At 38.7% G+C, this 17,657-nt stretch overlaps 3 protein-coding genes across 6 annotated transcripts; 1 reads left to right on the forward strand and 2 right to left on the reverse strand.

The window, feature by feature from the left end:
- The first annotated feature begins 1,359 nt into the window (after positions 1–1,359).
- Positions 1,360–8,956, forward strand: spoplb (speckle type BTB/POZ protein like b). 2 transcript variants are annotated; one of them, XM_057362840.1, is made up of 13 exons: positions 1,360–1,535; positions 2,717–2,822; positions 3,041–3,169; positions 4,082–4,207; positions 4,297–4,418; positions 4,608–4,759; positions 4,849–4,976; positions 5,202–5,379; positions 6,000–6,055; positions 6,779–6,901; positions 6,986–7,128; positions 7,266–7,319; positions 7,891–8,956. In XM_057362840.1, exons 4-13 carry the CDS (start codon positions 4,130–4,132, stop codon positions 8,033–8,035), a joined length of 1,179 nt encoding a protein of 392 aa, XP_057218823.1. In that variant the 5' UTR covers positions 1,360–1,535; positions 2,717–2,822; positions 3,041–3,169; positions 4,082–4,129; the 3' UTR covers positions 8,036–8,956. The 2 variants fall into 2 exon arrangements, with proteins under 2 accessions (XP_057218823.1, XP_057218824.1); XM_057362841.1 differs by having other exon boundaries at positions 2,717–2,798.
- A 374-nt stretch (positions 8,957–9,330) lies between these two features.
- On the reverse strand, positions 9,331–13,402 carry nxph2b (neurexophilin 2b). The gene is made up of 3 exons (XM_057362186.1): positions 12,956–13,402; positions 12,558–12,671; positions 9,331–10,643 (listed from the first exon to the last, which is right to left on the reverse strand). Exons 2-3 carry the CDS (start codon positions 12,600–12,602, stop codon positions 9,897–9,899), a joined length of 792 nt encoding a protein of 263 aa, XP_057218169.1. The 5' UTR covers positions 12,603–12,671; positions 12,956–13,402; the 3' UTR covers positions 9,331–9,896.
- Positions 13,403–13,982: 580 nt separating this feature from the next.
- Positions 13,983–17,270, reverse strand: si:ch211-227n13.3 (uncharacterized). Of its 3 annotated transcripts, none has more exons than XM_057362223.1 (6): positions 17,136–17,270; positions 16,522–16,582; positions 15,784–16,390; positions 15,617–15,704; positions 15,178–15,291; positions 13,983–14,876 (listed from the first exon to the last, which is right to left on the reverse strand). In XM_057362223.1, the coding sequence occupies exons 1-6, from the start codon at positions 17,177–17,179 to the stop codon at positions 14,192–14,194; spliced, it is 1,599 nt and encodes a 532-aa protein (XP_057218206.1). In that variant the 5' UTR covers positions 17,180–17,270; the 3' UTR covers positions 13,983–14,191. The 3 variants fall into 3 exon arrangements, with proteins under 3 accessions (XP_057218206.1, XP_057218207.1, XP_057218208.1); XM_057362224.1 differs by having other exon boundaries at positions 17,127–17,252; XM_057362225.1 differs by lacking the exon at positions 16,522–16,582 and having other exon boundaries at positions 17,106–17,252.
- Positions 17,271–17,657: the final 387 nt, after the last annotated feature.

Raw genomic sequence — 17,657 nt, forward strand, 5'->3', positions numbered from 1 at the left:
ACAAGGTAGCAAACCAGCTCACTAGACTTTGGAGCAGACCTAAAGTGTTTATAAAAGCGCTGCTGTATATTTCAATAAAATGCAGGGCTGTTGTAACATGTAATCCAAATCTACATTTTACCACTGACACAGAAATATAAAGGCCTGTTTTTATTAAACTTTCATCTATTAATAATAGAATCATTTTCTACACGGATACCAGTTCATCCACTCTCATCTTTTTCATTTAGTTGATAATCCTCTTACTTTCGAACATTGATATTGTTATAGAGCAGGTCACAGGGCATTGAGACTCTGGCTTTGTCATGGTAATGAAGAAAGTGAGACTTTTAATTCAGAGCTGATGAGGCCACATTCTTCAACAGAAATAATAGTTTTTCTAACCATTCAAATCTACACACGTCACTTTTTAATCTGTTATTATTTCCAGTGTATATTTCCCCAGGCTCAAGGGAACTCCCTTTCATATCAGTGATAACCTGGATTTGTTGAGGATCATTATACCATTACAACAGCTGCTTCCAAAATACTGTTAACTTCTCTAGTGATATCAAACGATGATATATTGTGTGGCATCTCATTCATTCTCTCAGACAAGATACCGATCAGCATGCCCCAAGTCTAAAAAGATGACAAGTGGGATAAAAAAACATTTTTAGTCCATGATGGCTGGCACACATGAGTCTTGTATGAGTGTATGGGGAGGGGGGAATGTATTGTGATCAGACCCCAGTTTTTTCAGGACTCATGTCATACAACTAATAATATCTAATTAATTGCACTAAATTTATAGAAAAGGGAGATAATGTGCAATTATTTTTGCCATGCAGATTTTTGAACAAACAACAAATTTGGTAACACTGTAAAAAATAATTATTATTAATTAACAACAAACACCTATTTTAAAATTTTAAATAGTATTTTAGGTATTATTCATGACCTATTTTATATTATTCTAGTTTAATGTTTATATTTGGAAAGGTACAATTATAGGCTACTTTTTATTATTAATTCATGCTTGTGTATATCAATTAAAATGTATCTTTATTTTAAATCAAAAATGTGAAACGCGCATAATATATGTATAAATTAACATCACGCAACATCCCAGGCAAAACGCAAATTTATTGTTAACTGCTATTTTATTGTGGTTAGCCTACTGCGTTAGCAAACAAGTGACTTACAAAGTTCAAAGCTGAACATGCATCACAAAATGTATTACAATATAGTACGTTATAAATGAAGTAAACCACACGATTGTAATTACTCTACCAAGTTTGAAGACATTTAAATGTATTGTAAGCTGCGCTTTTTATTAGAACAGATGGAATCAGGAGGAAGTTCTCCGCGCATGCGCTTTGTCTAGAGCTGAAGCGCAGGCAGAGGCAGCGCTATGAGAGACAGAGAAAAAAACACACCTTATCTGTAAAGACAGGCTTAAAAGTTCATTCCTTTCGCACAACATTCTTTCTACGTCTCACCCAGGTCATATATTGAACCGTGTTTCTATGTCTGTGATGCGGAGTGTCTGAGAGGTTTGTAAAATATTTTTTCTTTTCTTTTAACCACCGCTCTGCGCACTGACACAAAGACAGATGGCTACTCGATTTCACCTATCCTCAATATTATGTTCTACTTTGATTCAAACAAATCTGATACGCGTGGGCTTTGGTAGAAGGGTCTTTCTTTGTTTCGACCGGAAAGCAAAATTGTTGGTTGTCCTTTGTTATGGTTCTGCCGCTTGTTTGGGCCGTGCATGGAATTTAGGCCATACGAGACGAGCCTTGGTTGGCTAACTTGGTTTCCTTCACTATTTTTTCTCCTCCGTGTTTTTGCATCGGTCGCATGTAACGGTTAAGTGCGCGGCGCGTAAATGTATGTAAATACTTGTTCGAATGTTGCGAGAAACGCGGTTTGGTTTGTAACAGAAACTTGGGAGCGGATGGGGCTGGTTTTGTAGCGCATTAGCCGACATGATTGTCTGTTGGATGTTTAGAGAAACTTCACTTGCTAAACCGGATGATGATTTGGTTCTGGATGCACTCAGTGTGTTTGTTACATTGTTGCACGTGTACGTGAATCGCGTGAGCACGCCAGAAATGTTCATGAATCGAAAAATGTATCATAGCGCGACGTGAAAATAACAGATGGTTTTAACCGCCGTCAACATCGTGCTTTGTTAAAACTTCTTAGACATCTTGAGGTTGTTGACCTAATAGATTAAGTAGAGATATGATTTATCAGCCATGATGATTCATCCAAGTTGACCATAAACATGAGTCCCTATTTGTATCAGCTCCAACTATACAGACCAAGTTGTGAATTAATAAGTTTCTGCTTTAGTGTAAACCAAATAATTCTTCGTCCTATTTAACGTAAATTACTTTCAATTTTACAGCAAGCTCTGAAATCTTTAGTTTGTGCGCGTTTTATGTTCGCTGGTTTCTTTGACAATGATTGGGCTGAATTCTTGTTCTTTGAAATATGTAAACATCCCAGTGGCCTTTCCACTATTTAATACATTCTCCGTTGATGTCAGCATTTGGATTATACGACGTTCATGTTGTCATTAAACCTAAATAATTCACGTCTCTTATATTTGTGGCATATCAGCTTTTTGAGGTCGGTAATCTAAAATGTGAGCCACATTTGGAACATAATGCAATGTTCGTCGTTCAACGTAGAGGTGGTGTTAAAATTCTGTTGTTCTTCCTAGGGTTCATTGAATCTCTGCTGAGAGTGGCGTCCCACAACGTCCTTGCCTGCCAAGCTCTGGAAGACTCACAAAACTCCCACAAGTGAGATTCAGCAGTCTTTGTGAAGTGAGTGTGTGTTTTACTAGCTGTGGTCTGTGGATGGGCTAAATGAAGACTTGAGGGGGAATGGTGTGTGCTGAGTTATTGTCATCATCTTCAGATGGAACATTGATATGTTTTATTCATTAAGTAATTTTCCTGATTTCAAGTTTGTTCGCTGTCATAAAGGACCCATAAGATGCATAATGGGATGTGTAGTTCATTCTGTTTGTGTGTGTGTTTAGGATGGGTTGTTTAGAGGCTGAGGTCAGTCTGCACTGTTAGTCATTGTTTCCAGTCACACTGCCGGCGTGTCTCTGAGCTTGAGCCCAGGGATGGCATGGAAAACAAAACAGCTGATCTCTGAACAGAAGGTATTCATTTATTAATATTGCTCAGTTTTTGTTGTTATTGTTGCTCTTTTCCTAAACCAAGTATTACACCGTGCGTTACTTGCATGTCGTACTGTTTGATATGGGCAGGATTGATCGTTCATTCTGCTTATTTAGGAGACGTGCATTACTTTTATAATTGTTTGGGCATATGAATTTTACCTGGCAGGTAAAAAAAATCCTATAGGCTTGCATTGCATGAGGGGGCGAAGGTATATCAAAGGACCAGTTTCATAGAGACTTGGGCTACTAAAAGTTGTATTGTTTTCCTTTACATTAGGCATATAGGCAGACATATCAATCTAAAGCAAGTTAAAGTGATAGTTCACCCAAAAATAAAAGTTCTATCATCATTTACTCACCCTCATGTTATTCAAACCTGTATGACTTCCTTTCTTCCGCAGGACACAAAAGAAGATATTTTGAAGAATGTTGTTAACTGGTATCCATTCACTTGCATTGGTTTTGTGTCCATACAACGGCTCTGAATGGGAGCTAGCGCTGTTCGGTTACCAATTTTCTTCAAAATATCTTCTTTTGTGTTCTGCGGAAGAAAGTATACAGGTTTGAAATGATAAAGAGGGTGAGTAAATGATGACAGAATTTTCATTTTTGGGTTAACTCGGAACACCCCCTCCAAATAAACACCAACCACATAATGTTGGGTTAAAAAAATCAATACAACACTCCAGGAACAGAGTTTGCATAATTTATTTTTTAGGAAAATAGGTGTATTTGTGTGCCTCTACTTTTAATAATAACTAGAGGAATATTGAGCAACATGAACTGTCAATATTTAGATGCCATAATGGGAAATCAGTTTGACTTTGCTTTCTCGTTAAACGCAGTGTATGTTTTGACTACAACTCTGTATTTGCTCTTGTTTGCGTGTAGGTCGAGCAGTAAGCTAAATCAGGGACGTGGAAGGGTGAAAAACAGGCCATGTCGCGGGTTCCCACACCCCCTCCCCCAGGGGAAATGACATCAGGACCTGTGGCGGAGAGCTGGTGTTACACACAGGTGAGAGAGAGAGGAATGGAGAGAATGAAAACTAACCGGTGCAGTTTGAGTAGAGAACACGAGGCATGAAGCCTGTTTTTCTACGGCAGGTGAAAGTTGTGAAGTTTTCTTACATGTGGACAATAAACAACTTCAGCTTCTGTCGGGAGGAGATGGGAGAAGTCGTGAGGAGCTCGACCTTCTCGTCTGGGCCCAACGACAAGATGAAATGGTGTGTTTAACCGCTTTCTTACGTAGTGTTGGGGAATGTTCTCAAGTGGCCTCTTGATTACATTCCCGAATTCCCAACCAAAACCACACGCATACTGTATATAGGCAACTGGGAGCTTAATTCCCATCATGATTTGCAAAACCTCACATACACATCAACTGAAACGTTCTTTCTCTTCTCTCTATATAGGTGTTTAAGAGTGAATCCGAAGGGTCTTGACGATGAGAGTAAAGATTATCTCTCTCTGTACTTACTGCTTGTTAGTTGTCCAAAAAGTGAAGTGAGAGCAAAGTTCAAGTTTTCTTTACTGAACGCCAAAAGAGAAGAAACTAAAGCCATGGGTAAGCCCTTTTGGAAAGTTCAGAGGTTTGAGTGTGGATGTGAACTATAGGGTATTTTATGTGCTTATATTTTCTTCTCGCACCTTTAGAAAGCCAAAGAGCCTACCGCTTCGTCCAGGGAAAGGACTGGGGCTTCAAGAAGTTCATCAGACGAGACTTTTTGTTAGACGAAGCGAACGGACTGCTGCCAGATGACAAGCTCACGCTGTTCTGTGAGGTACCTTGACCTTGGAAATGTATTTATGGGCAGTTCCAGCATTTTGGATGTGAATTACATGAACTCTAATGATGTCAAATGAGATGCTTGCAAAATAGCTGAAATTAAATGAGCACTTCTTAGTTCTTGGGCAGTACATCTTGTGTACATGCATTAAGTGTCCTATAAAAAAGTTTGTTGGACTACTGAAAGCAATGAATCCTTTTTCGGTGTCTTTCTGATTAGGTGAGCGTGGTCCAGGACTCCGTAAATATCTCTGGCCAGTCTAACACAAACATGCTAAAGGTTCCGGAGTGTCAACTTTCAGATGACCTGGGTAACTTGTGGGAAGGGTCCAGGTTCACAGACTGCAGCTTGTTCGTTGGAGGGCAAGAGTTCAAAGCGCACAAATCCATACTGGCAGGTGAGCTTGGTTATATGAACAGATCGATGGCCGTTTGAGGTTAACCCAGATTTTATGTTGCTTAAAAGGCAATGCACAGATAGAGATTGTTTAGTGAAATGATAATGAGGCCGTACTGGACACACAGATGATACCCTTAAAGGAACAGTTCGCCCGAAAATGAAAATTCTGTCTTCCTTTACTCACCCTCAAGTTGTTGCAAATCTGTATGAATTTCTTTGTTCTGATGAACACAGAGAAAGATATTTAGAAGAAATATCTTGTAACCAAACAGTTCTTGGTCCCCATTGGCTACCATATTAGGAAAAATAGCTTTATAAATTACTCTTGAACATAGCAGAAGATATTTTGGAGAATTTAGGAAAGCAACAGTTCTGGGGCACTTTTGACTACCATTGTCATTTTTCCTACTATGGAAGTCAATAGTGGCCAAGAACTGTTTGGTTACAAGATATTTCTTCCAAATAGCTTTGTGTTCATCAGAAATGTATACAGATTTGGAACAACCCAAGGGTGAGTAAATGATGGCAGAATTTTTATTTGTTGGTGAACTGGCCCTTTAAACTGTTGATTCATGTTACCCGTGGTGTGCTAATCTTTTTTTTTTTTTGGGTTGACAGCGAGGTCGCCGGTTTTCAATGCCATGTTTGAACACAAAATGGAAGAGAGTAAAAAAGTAAGTTAAGATAGACACAAATAGGGCCGATTCACATTTCGCGTCTAAAACCGTGCGGAAAACACAAGCTGCACTGCTTTCTCCTTTTTTTCCCAAAGCGCCCAGGAGCTTGAGCTCTCCTGGTGTCTGTCGTTGCTAAGCAACCATGGGCCACGCTAGCTGTTGACGAGGATTTATAAACAAAGGATTATATACACTGAAAATACCTTGCAATGACTCTTCTACTAGATTTATTAATGCTGTGATCATCGTGTCTCCATCTTCACTGAGGTTGTCTATATGGTTGGTTTTTTCTTGTCACATGACCTGCGGTGCGCGTGCAGCATTCTGAAAAGTTGAAATGGAAAAGCGCACCGCATGCGCATCGCGACCGTGTCGTATTTGAGCCCGCTTGTTGCACGTCTACATTTATAATAACGAATATGTGTGCGCCAAAGACGCGAAATGTGAATGGCCTCATAATCTGTACTTCTGAAACCTCGTATCTCCTCGTACTTTGTGCTTTCTATTTTTTTTTCATAAATCATTATAATTAGTCACCCTTTATGCTTGACACTGGGTTTTGCAAATATCTAACCATACAAAGTACTAAAAAGTGCAACTTCGATGACACACAGTATTGAAACATTTAAAAAGTGGGCCAAATAATTGTTTTACAATAGTCATTGTTTAATATGATAATGTGGTTTGGACATTAAAAAGCACTTTCTGATTCCATTGCAGAACCGTGTGGACATCAGTGATGTTGACCCGGCTGTATTTAGGGAAATGATGGTATTTATTTACACTGGTAAAGCTCCTAACCTGGAAAAAATGGCTGACAACCTGTTGGCGGCTGCAGACAAGGTATAAGGTTTTGAAGAGATCTCTCATGTTCTGTTGGTCGATATACCTGTATTTGACCTCCAGGGTGTTTGTCTTTCTGTACAGTATGCTCTAGAAAGATTAAAAGTATTATGTGAAGAGGCTCTCTGTAACAGTCTGTCTGTAGAGAACGTGGCCGACATCCTCATTCTGGCCGACCTCCACAGCGCCGAGCAACTTAAAGCACAAGCCATCGACTTCATTAATAGGCAAGTACACACACGAAGAATCACATTTATTCTTTTACTTGATTGACTAAGTGACCGGGCAGTATCTATTAGCGCCAGATTTATTTTGTTTTTAATCTCAAAAGTGCTCTTTTCTGAGTGAGTGTTTTTCTCCTCAGGTGCAGTGTTCTCAGACAGCTGGGCTGTAAGGATGGCAAAAACTGGAATAGCAAGTATGTGTGCCAACTTGTTGCAACCTTCCAAAAACCTTCACAAATAAAAGGATCTATTTGTTTTTTAAATAAGCTCCCATTTGGGCCTTAAGCGATACTTGTAAAAATAAACATACATGCTATTAAAACACATTAGGGCTTTAACAAGATGCTGCCTTTTCTGTTGTGTAATTATGTATTTTACAAGAGTGTTTTGAGATAAATACAGCATACGCCCTATTGAATCCATCTGGGGTATGTTGTTAATTATCATACCCACAGGAATTACAATAGCCAGAAGTTCACCCACCTTAAATTGATAAAAAAATTATTTAAAGAGATTATTAGGATATTTATCAGCGTGGAACAAGGCTTATCTGATCAGAATTAAGATTCAGAACATTGCCTTCTTGTAAGTGCATTACTATACCAAACCAACTAAAAGATGCCTCAGATGTCGTCTTTTGATCTTAACTTGTTTTGAAACCAGAACATTCCTTTTTAATTGGCATAATTTCACTAATCTAGGTTATTTTGTTCATTTTATAAATGGAAACTGTTTTGTGATAAATGTTTGTTTTCGCTTTTGCAGTCACGCTGCAGATATAATGGAGACGGCGGGTTGGAAGGCGATGATTCACTCTCATCCTCACCTCGTGGCCGAGGCGTTCCGCGCTCTCGCCTCCGCCCAGTGCCCCCCTTTCGGTCTGCCTAGGAAACGGCTAAAACAGTCCTGACCTTTGCCCTCACTGACTGCATAGAATATGACGCATGAGGGGGCAACTACCCCACAAAGCCCTTTTCCCCACCCCCTTTCACTCGCCCTTATCGAAGACACAACAAAGTGGCTTGTTTAAACCACTGTGGTCTCTGCACGAGAGGAAGAAGAAATGGACTTTGCAGTGGATGCAGCCATGCTGTTTACTATGGGCTGCTGAAGTCTCGCTGGAAAATGGCCTTAAGGATTCGCCCCCTGTTCCTTTGTCTCTACATGTAGCTATGTGCCTGCTACGACTGATCCCAGACCTGTCTGGATTGCACTAGCTCCTACATAATGCAGTAGTTTTAACATGGTGGTGTTTATGATCTTGTATGTTACGGTCATGGGGCGGGGTAACGTCTGGTCTTGTGAACTTTTGACTTTTCGGAAAACCAAGTATAAACTCACTAAACGCATAGCTACGCACACGCATCAAGTGCAAAGTTCGTCTCCACTGACACTTTTAAAAGTGATGATGTTGCCCATATTGCTGGCAAAATGACTCATGGTTATCATCGTTCAAATTGGCGTAGGTATTAACTGAGGTTGTGAATTGAAATGTGATGCAGTTCACATTGAGTATTACAAGAAAACAGGTAAAGATGTCGATATTTTGCACCAAGTTCAACTGTTTGGTAAATATGAAGATTTGTTTACCGTGTTGTTTACAGAACTTGTTTTTCCCCTTTTTCGCACAGAGTTAGTTTTGACCTTATATGAAGGTGAATTTATTTTCCATGGTTAACGTACTCTATGGAACAGGAGAGTTCTTTGTGTTTGAAAAATGTATTGTGGTTCAGAAGAAATTTGATTTATTGCTTTGGAAATAAAATGTCAAAGAAGTCAAATTCGTGCATGATTTTTTAAGGGCAACACTTTACAGTAAGGTTGTATTTGTTAACATGCAAACTATGTTAGTTAGGATAAACTACCGATGAACAATCTTTCTACAGCATGTCAAAGTCATAGTTCACCCAAAATTAATCCGTTCAAACAAATCTGTAAAGAATTGATTTTGTTATAAAAGTGTTACATGAATGCATCGCTACCTGGATGTTGATGTTTGCTTTGAAGAAGTCTCACTTTAGTTTTTAAACATCTGGAGACAATTTGAGAGGATTTTATAACACAAGATCGTAGCACAGATGTGACTTTTTTTGAGTTTTGCCGTTTTGTTTTGTCCACCATGAGCATCTTTATAACAATATCAATATTATACAATCGGAGAGAAGAAACAAACACACAATGGAGTGTTAAGAAAATTCCAGTTAACAGATGTTTTTTTTTATTAACAAACAAAAACTGGGGAGACAGTGGAGCACATTATGACCATAATAATCTTATATTGTAAACACAAAAACATTACGAAATAGAGGGAATCACAAGTGACATCAATACTAAATGTTTCACATTTTTCTATTCCTAAAAATCCCAGCCATGTAGATTTGACATTTTTAATCTTTTGAAACTTCACACTGATGACATCACAAGGGTCACTGAGAATGGGGTCACTGTTGCATGTACACGTGTTAGTCTTGTCCGCATGAGATTTAGACATTAGCTATAGCATTTTCAGAGCTAAAGTTTTAAAGGGACGGTTTACCTAAAAATGAAAACTTTGCCTTCATTTACACACCTACATGTTGTTTCAAACATGCATAACTTTCTTCTGTAAAACACAAAAATGTAGTTGTGTGGGTAAAGAATAACAGAATTTCATCGTTGTGTCACCCAGAAGAAAGGCAAAGCATTTGGGATACAAAGGGTGGTTCCGTTTCTAAGCTCTGCTTCCATGTATCCGGTTCTTTGTTTAACAGGAAGAGGGAATCTTGGCAGTGTTATCCAACAGAAGTATAGGGCGTGTCACTGTGGTAGTTGTAGTCCGGGCAGACCTTCTGCACCAGCTTGTAGTCTGCGCTGAAGAAGTCAATGTAGATGCAGATGACTTTAAAGGGCTTGGAGCAAAGCCAGGACACATGACTTTGGGTCTGCTCCTGGAGACAGACCCTGTTCGGGAAGTCACTGCAAGCAGATGTCCTCTTGCTGCGATCCGTCTTCTCGTATTCCACGCGACAATTGAAAGCTTTATTGTCTTTAGGTACCTCTATGGTTTCCTGTTGCATGATCTCAAAATCTACAGCCTTGGAGGGCGGGACCAGACTGACGGACACGTTGCCAAGCCCGGTGGAATTGTGGCGGAAATAAACGCTGAAGGTTCCGTTGCCGTGGTCGACGATTTTCCCTGTGATGAGAAGGTTTAGCTTGACTGTTTTGATGTTGGAATGAAAGTCGCCCCAGCCGAACATCTTCTTAAACTTGCCTGTTTTCACATAGGGACGGCGTTTGGCCCTGGATAGGGTTCCCTCTGTGTCGGTGAGGTTGGATAACCAAGTCCACAGATCTAGTGCTCCAGGGTCTGGTGCAGCATCAAGGCTTTGAGCGTTAGATTGGGAAGGGTTGGGGAAAAGCCGCAGGGATTTGATAATCCCAGAACGGGAGTCAGGAGGGGAGACGCTCGCCTCCTTATCACTTTCACTCCAACCCAGAGGCGACACAGCTGTTCTGAGCTCTGCTCCGCAAGTCACCTTCAAAGACAAAAGCAGAGAGCGTTAACTAAAGTGGATGTACATGCCAAAATATTTATAGTCAAAGAACCAGTACACACACAGTGGATGCAAAGCTTTTCCATAATATCAAAATGCAACAGCATTTCCAAGCAAACATAAAAAACGTTTTATCCAATAGGAACGGATTGAATTTTTACATGTCAAAATATATTATGAATTGTTACCATTATTGTTAATTGTACCATAATCTGTAGAAATGTACATGTTGCACAAGCTAGCCCAATATAAATATAAAAACATGAATAACATGACAGTTGAGAATACATAGAGAATGAAGTGAGCATCACTGATATGAATAATCAGAAGATTAAAAGGAAGAGAAACAGAAAGCTGCGTCAAACTGTTTTGTTTTTAATGATGCAAACAGGATGTAACCGTGTGAGACTGTGAACAGCCCCGTCAGGTGAGAGTTTTACTGACAAAATAAATACCTTCTTCAAGTCCAAGACAGTGACATCCACACACAAACAAACACACACTCCTAAATCACACGCCAACTCATCTTTCTTAACAAAACAGTCCAGAAATAAATATAAATTTGTCATAATATTCTTAGGAAATGGAACTAAATGAGAATGTGAAAACATTAGGATTGCCATATTTTTCTGATAAGCTGCTTTGAAACAATGTGAATTGTAAACAGCACTATATTAAAAAAATGATGGTAGGAAGAACAGGGCGGAGCTGCTCGGTCTGTAATCTTTCTATCCAGAAACATCTTTACTTTTATGTCCCAAAATGCTGTTTAGTTACAATCTTTTTGAGTATGTCTGTATGCATTTCTTGTTTATTTTCAGAGAACCAAGCGAAAAGATATTTAGGAGACATGCATCGTTAATCCTGTAAACCGCACGATTCAAAAACGAGAATTGAAACATTATGTTTTTCAAAAATGCAAATGTTTTTGAGCTCAGATTTGGTCTGACTAGACAATGTTTGGTTTCTTCTATATTCTCCAAATCCGAGAGACTAAAACATTGCCACTGCCCTCTGAAAAACATTCACCAAAAACTCTATCACAAACTGGAAATTGGATAATTTTCCTCCCCCATTAATCCCTTCTCAGTGGAAAGAGATTTATTTGTTAGAAAAATAATGAACACTTTCATTCTCTTTAAAGTCAAGAGATTTAGGACCTGTTCCTAATCCGACATTTTGCAGTTCATGGGTGGAATGATGCAGAAAACTGAATGTTAAAAGTCTTGAGTGTAGGTTATGAAAATCAAAGTCTCTCGAGAGATGACTTAAGACTGAGCCATCGCGCAGTTGTCGTTTCATCTTCGGTTGGTTTATGGGCTAAATTAACCTCTGCGTGGGCCTTCTAAAGTCAATTCATATGCATTGGAATTAATCTTTTGAAAATAAACGGACAGTGCACGCACACATTTTGTTCTCCTTTGAGAAATAAGTCAAACTGATGGATTAGAGGCCCTGTGGAAGCTGGATAAAAATGTACAGTGGAAATGAGAGGTGCCGTTACAAAGAGCGTGTAACAGAGTGTAACTGTCTCTTTCTATCAAAAACAATGAAATAATTTAAACCAATAGTACATCAATAATAACAAAAATTGATGAAATGGAACATTCATTGTCAATAGGGTGCTGAAAGCAGTAGAAAAAATGAAATTACTACTAGTACCACTACTACTACTTTTACTACTAATGATAATAATGAATTCATTATTACCAATATTATAAAGCATATCAGTATTTTTATTCTCTTTTTCTATCTCACCAGAGGCAACCTGACAGATAAAAAGACTATTCATTTTAAATGAGCACAACACAGTCATAATCAAAACTTTAAAAATCTTTGTTGTTTTAATTAAAATTGTATTTTTGTTAGAATAAATAATTCAATTCAAACACATACCATGTACAAACAGAGCAAAAGCAGCGCAGAGTAACACTGGCACATCTCTGTCAGTTAAACGAGTCCAGATTTTGGTTAGTAAAGATCAGGTCCAGTTCTGAAAGAGTCGTGTGTCTGTATGCATACAAACGAAAAAAACAATGAGATTTATATAAATATAAAACTTTTTTAAATAGTTTTATGTACAGGTAATAAGAAAGGTCACACGCTTAAAAAATGAGTCCAGAAACATTATGTTCAGTATTAAGGAGCCGTCTTGTAATTAAATGTAATGGCGTTAGGCTGCTTATAAATTACACATTATTTTAAAAACTGGTTAAAATTGGTTAACATGCAATGAGTGTAAAATAAAACAAATAGATTTATTTTATAATTTATTCATTTCTAGAATAACTCACCTTTTTACTGTGAGGCTGACGCCATGCATCTTTGTAAAATGAGCATCCTTAAACAGTTCACTTCAGAGAAACCACACAACAGATAAACTTCACTCCTCCAGAGCGCCAACTAAAGTGAGCAGCAATACAAACTTCTTTGGTTTTGATTAAAACAATATAATCTTCTTCACTCAACGTGGCCAGCTGCATTAAATCCTCTTAGCTTTGCTCATCTGGTTGTGCGCTTTACCGCCGCAACACTCACATGTACCATAACGCGATTACGAGTGTATGTGATTGTCCGTCCATAAGAAATAAACTAAACACTCCTCTGGGTAAAAGTCCGGGGTTTGGTGCATTCTTGCCTGCTCGCTCTCTTAACTGATGCTCTGCGAGTGGATGAGTGCTTTTGAGTTTTAATAGCGGAGCCACTGAGCCCTACCCCTCAACATCAGCACCAATAACAGTTCCAACGTCTTCTATGCATGTTAACCCATTTAAAACCACGTGGCGTTACGAAGCACTTTGTTGGTTCATAAAACAGTCGAACACTTTGCCTTGAAGGTGGAGTTTATCTTTTGGGGGTCTACGTGTTTTTACAGAGTTTTGTTTGTTTAACCTCTGAAGACTATAGCCTACCAAAACATGCTGTACAATGCTTACCTAAACAAACCCAAACAGCATGTGTGTTAACAAAAACAACCCAATCTAGCGAACAAATATTGTCTGAGGATATGCATATATATAGTAACCATTTAAAACGAGAGTAACAAAGAAGCTTTCATGTGTTTATATTATTTCTGCATTGTGCAGAGTTCACATTTAAGATGACAAAATGCCATTTTTAGTAACTCTGTTTCTGGGAGAAAGGTGTATCTCGTAAGATTTATATATGTACTAACAATTAAACAGTGCAAAATAAAATAAAAAAACAACGACGGTAAGCGAGCGCAGACGTTTGTTTGAAAACAGCGGCCTCTTGTGGTTGTTATCGATTGTACACTTCAGGCCATTGACAAGTGACCAACACAGCCAAACAGTTCTGCCGATGCACGATTTATTATTTACAGATGCAAATGGAATTGCAGAGCATAAATAATGTAACAATACAATAAATATTCACTAAATCGTTCAAAGATTAGAACTATTATTGCAAACCGAACAGAAACAGAGCAAATCTGTGCGGACCTCTTCACAAAACCAAGCCACTTCTAGGCCTCAAAGATAACTTACAAAAATACTCTCACAGAAAAACAATCACTGAAGGGTTTCTTTAATAATCTTGTTCTGATTCTTCACCATAGTGGCTAACATGGACCTTAAGTTTGGTGTAGAAGAGGTTTTGGTAGGTTTGGTCTCACCGGAGACTGGGACTGTTTTTTGACCCCCTCTTTTAACCTTAGGCTTCACGCTGAACAGATCTGACGGTGTCTTAAAACTATCCGAATCTTCAAACAACTCCTCCTGCAGGTCATCCGAGTCCTTGGTCTCGACACAATTTTGAGCTTCACAAATCTCTCCACTTTCAAGCTGTCGCTGAGGGCCCCGGCTCTGTTCTGCAGTATCCACGGCAACAACTTCAGGCGTGTCATCAAACTTTAGCACCCGTCGTGTTCCCTCTATGCCATCGCATGCTTCCTGCTTGTCAGATCTGTCCTGAAAATCTTTCCTAGTCTGTTTGGAGTTCTGCCTCGAACTTGTGTTTAATCTTGAACTCTCATCAGGTTGTGGTTTATCTTTGTGTGTAATACTGATGCTAAGCTTGGGTGAAAAATGCTGCTGGGATAAAGTGTTGTTCATGGAAGGCTTCCTTTTAACTGGTTTCCTCCCACCGATGGGCGGCCAGAGTGCAGCTCGGTGTTTCTTACGCTGCCGTGGCTTTACTTTGGTCAAGGATGGGTCAGTCTGAATGGAGGCCAAATATTTGCAACGGCTCAAGTTCCTAAACACATGCACATAAAAATCAACTTATCATATTGTTTTAGAACTTAATACGTTACAGTATGTTCCTATAAATATCAAAATATGAAATTTCTTTTGGGTCGATATAAAAAACAAACTACAAATACCACTAGCACATAGTCAAAACTTTCTTTTTTATGGATTTCTGTTTCTCAAACACTACAACTACTTTATACTGGCACAAACTGTTCTAAAAAATTCTTGTTTGGATGTGCACTGATACTGAAACCCAAAGGCTAATCTGAATTTCAGTTTTGATAGTGAATGCTGTCTGGACTTACCGCTGCTGAAACACATGAGGTCTGGAGCAGAAAGTTTGAGTTCTGTTTCTGTCTGCAGAATCGTAGCCGTGTACCGCCAGCTTTCTGATCTGGGTTAGGCTGGTCCACAATAGCCTAAAATTTAACATGGGAAGAATTCAGAAAAGTTGAGACACACATAATTAATGATCTATGAGTATTTTTATAACATTCAAATTGTTCTCATTTAGTTGAAAAAATGATCTTTAAATGGGACAGATCATCACTACAAGTGACATGTTTCTTGTTTACAAATAAAAGACTCCTAAGTGTCGTTCTGGTTATTATTATCGCTGCAGTATGCACATATGAAATTATTTAGGAAATACGTTCAAATTGCTGTTGTTTCAATGACAAATAAAGCTTCGATGGAAGTTTTTTTTAAATACCACTGTGACATTCATTATTCAGCACTACATACCCCCTCTTCCTATGCCGACCTCGCTGAGGGTGCCGAGGGTGCCACTTCTTAAGAAGAACCCACTGGTCACAAGACAAAGATGCTGGATCTATTACATAAAGAAATACACATTTTTAGACAACCCAAATATACATCAAACCCTTATTTCTCAAAAGAGAGATGCGTACTCTTGTCTCTGTTTTTCGTTTTTGAAGGTGTCTGTCTTCTCATCTTGGAGAAAAGACTCTTGCATTCTCTGCACCTTGCAGCATTAACATCAAGATTAGGAGAGCTGGGACCCGACTCCACGATAAACTCAGCGCTGAATTCATCCAATGCAGACTCACATTCTTCTACATCTTCTCTTTCAGATACAAGAGGGTTACTAGACCTCGCCTCTGGCACAGTTGTGTTACTCATCACTCGGAGTTTTCCTAAAGTGTCTTCGGCCATTGCAGATGAAGCCAGGGAGATCTTCTGACCCATTCCTGAGGAGTTTGCTTGCGATTTTGCAATCGCGCGAGTCTCGCCTTGTTCAATTCTTTTTCTATTGCCAACAGTGAGTTCAATAATATTCCCATCCGATTGGCAAGAGTCAGTGTCACTTGATAACAGCACAGAGCTGATCTCATGTCTGGTGGAAGTGGCCTTCTTGCCAATGGACCCATGCTTTGAAACCCTGTTGCTTTCCCCTTTTTTCAAGTCCTTTTGCTGTCGTCTTTTAAGGACCGAAGTTCGTCGCAGTTTCATGGAGACAGATCTGGCAGTGACCTCACTGACAACCAAGACATTTACCTGTAATGATTTAAAATATTTAGACAAGGATCAAAACCACAATATATTTACAAACCACACAATCACCGAAATTAACAATCAAATATAATCTCTCCATTTGTCTTTCCTGACTCATTAGGAAGATCTTCTACCTCTCTGCAGCATCCTGACTCTGCTCTTTGGGGAAAGTTAGCGAGGTATTGGTACCATTCCCTGAAAACAACAGTCATTCAAACATACAACACGCTGATATTAACTAATCTCACAAGTGCACAACAAGTCATTAACTGATATGCTAACCAACCTGTGACGATGCCAAGATGGCAAACTGATGTTTGTTTGTGTGCGCGCGCGTGAGTGTTTATTTTGCAACGAACCAAAGCTCTGTGCAAGTTACATGTAAGATAAAGGTAACACTAAAATAAATCAAAACAATAATTATAACTATATACTTAAGTTTACTAGCAAACTACATTACACACAAAGTTACACAGGCTGTTTCAAAACTTGCATGCATTTTGGGCATCAAAGCTTTTGTTTTGAGTCACGGCCACGCTTTACATGAAGTGAGAGAATAATCTTAATTCATAAACATTTCGCTTTATTTGGTTCATACAATTAAATTATCTCACAAATATCATGTTCATGCTGTTCAACTCATGCTTTTCTCTCATTTAAATACTTTGAACTTGTTCACTATCGTGAACAGCATTTTGGAAAAACTCCCACGTCATACCTAGTACAAAACCTGACGCACATTTCTTACGTTCTTTTGAAATATCCGTAGTCTGTTTCTTCGGTAATGTCCATCACTTTTAATCCGAATTTGATGCAGATTCGTCAGAAACGCAATGCTGATAACCTCAGTCAGACATAAACCCGCGCTCACTGGAGGCAACCTCGCGCGATTGAGCGAATCGTCATGAACCGGAAGTTGCAGTTCAACGATAGCGGCCTTTAGGGGGCGCCAAAATATACTATACTTATTCAGTAGTTGTTTGTTTAAACTGTTCTTTATTTCTGTTTTTATATATATTGTCATATATTAGTAATCCACTTTAAGTTTGCTCTACACACATAATACTTTTTATTTTATTACTATTATTGTTATCTTTCGTTCTGTTTGTATACATTTGCACTATTTGTAGGCTGCCCAGCTGCAAATGCTTTGGCAATACAAATCTAAGATTTTTGTCATGCAAATAAAGCACACTTGAATTGAAATAGAATAGTTGTTTTAAAAAAAATGTTACAATACCAAATAAAACAAGAACGAACCATAACAAAA

The sequence above is a fragment of the Triplophysa rosa genome, linkage group LG20, assembly GCF_024868665.1.
Source record: "Triplophysa rosa linkage group LG20, Trosa_1v2, whole genome shotgun sequence".
Classification (NCBI taxonomy): Eukaryota; Metazoa; Chordata; class Actinopteri; order Cypriniformes; family Nemacheilidae; genus Triplophysa; species Triplophysa rosa.

Coding starts and splice junctions, on each gene's coding strand:
- spoplb (XM_057362840.1), top strand. CDS start 4,130: ATGTCGCGGGTTCCCACACCCCCTCCCCCAGGGGAAATGACATCAGGA. Junction 4,208..4,296: donor AGAGCTGGTGTTACACACAG/GTGAGAGAGAGA, acceptor TTTCTACGGCAG/GTGAAAGTTGTGAAGTTTTC. Junction 6,902..6,985: donor TGTTGGCGGCTGCAGACAAG/GTATAAGGTTTT, acceptor CTTTCTGTACAG/TATGCTCTAGAAAGATTAAA.
- nxph2b (XM_057362186.1), bottom strand. CDS start 12,602: ATGTGCCAGTGTTACTCTGCGCTGCTTTTGCTCTGTTTGTACATG. Junction 10,644..12,557: donor TTTTGCTCTGTTTGTACATG/GTATGTGTTTGA, acceptor TTGTCTTTGAAG/GTGACTTGCGGAGCAGAGCT.
- si:ch211-227n13.3 (XM_057362223.1), bottom strand. CDS start 17,179: ATGGACATTACCGAAGAAACAGACTACGGATATTTCAAAAGAAC. Junction 16,583..17,135: donor TACGGATATTTCAAAAGAAC/GTAAGAAATGTG, acceptor TGTTGTTTTCAG/GGAATGGTACCAATACCTCG. Junction 15,292..15,616: donor GGTCGGCATAGGAAGAGGGG/GTATGTAGTGCT, acceptor GTTAAATTTTAG/GCTATTGTGGACCAGCCTAA.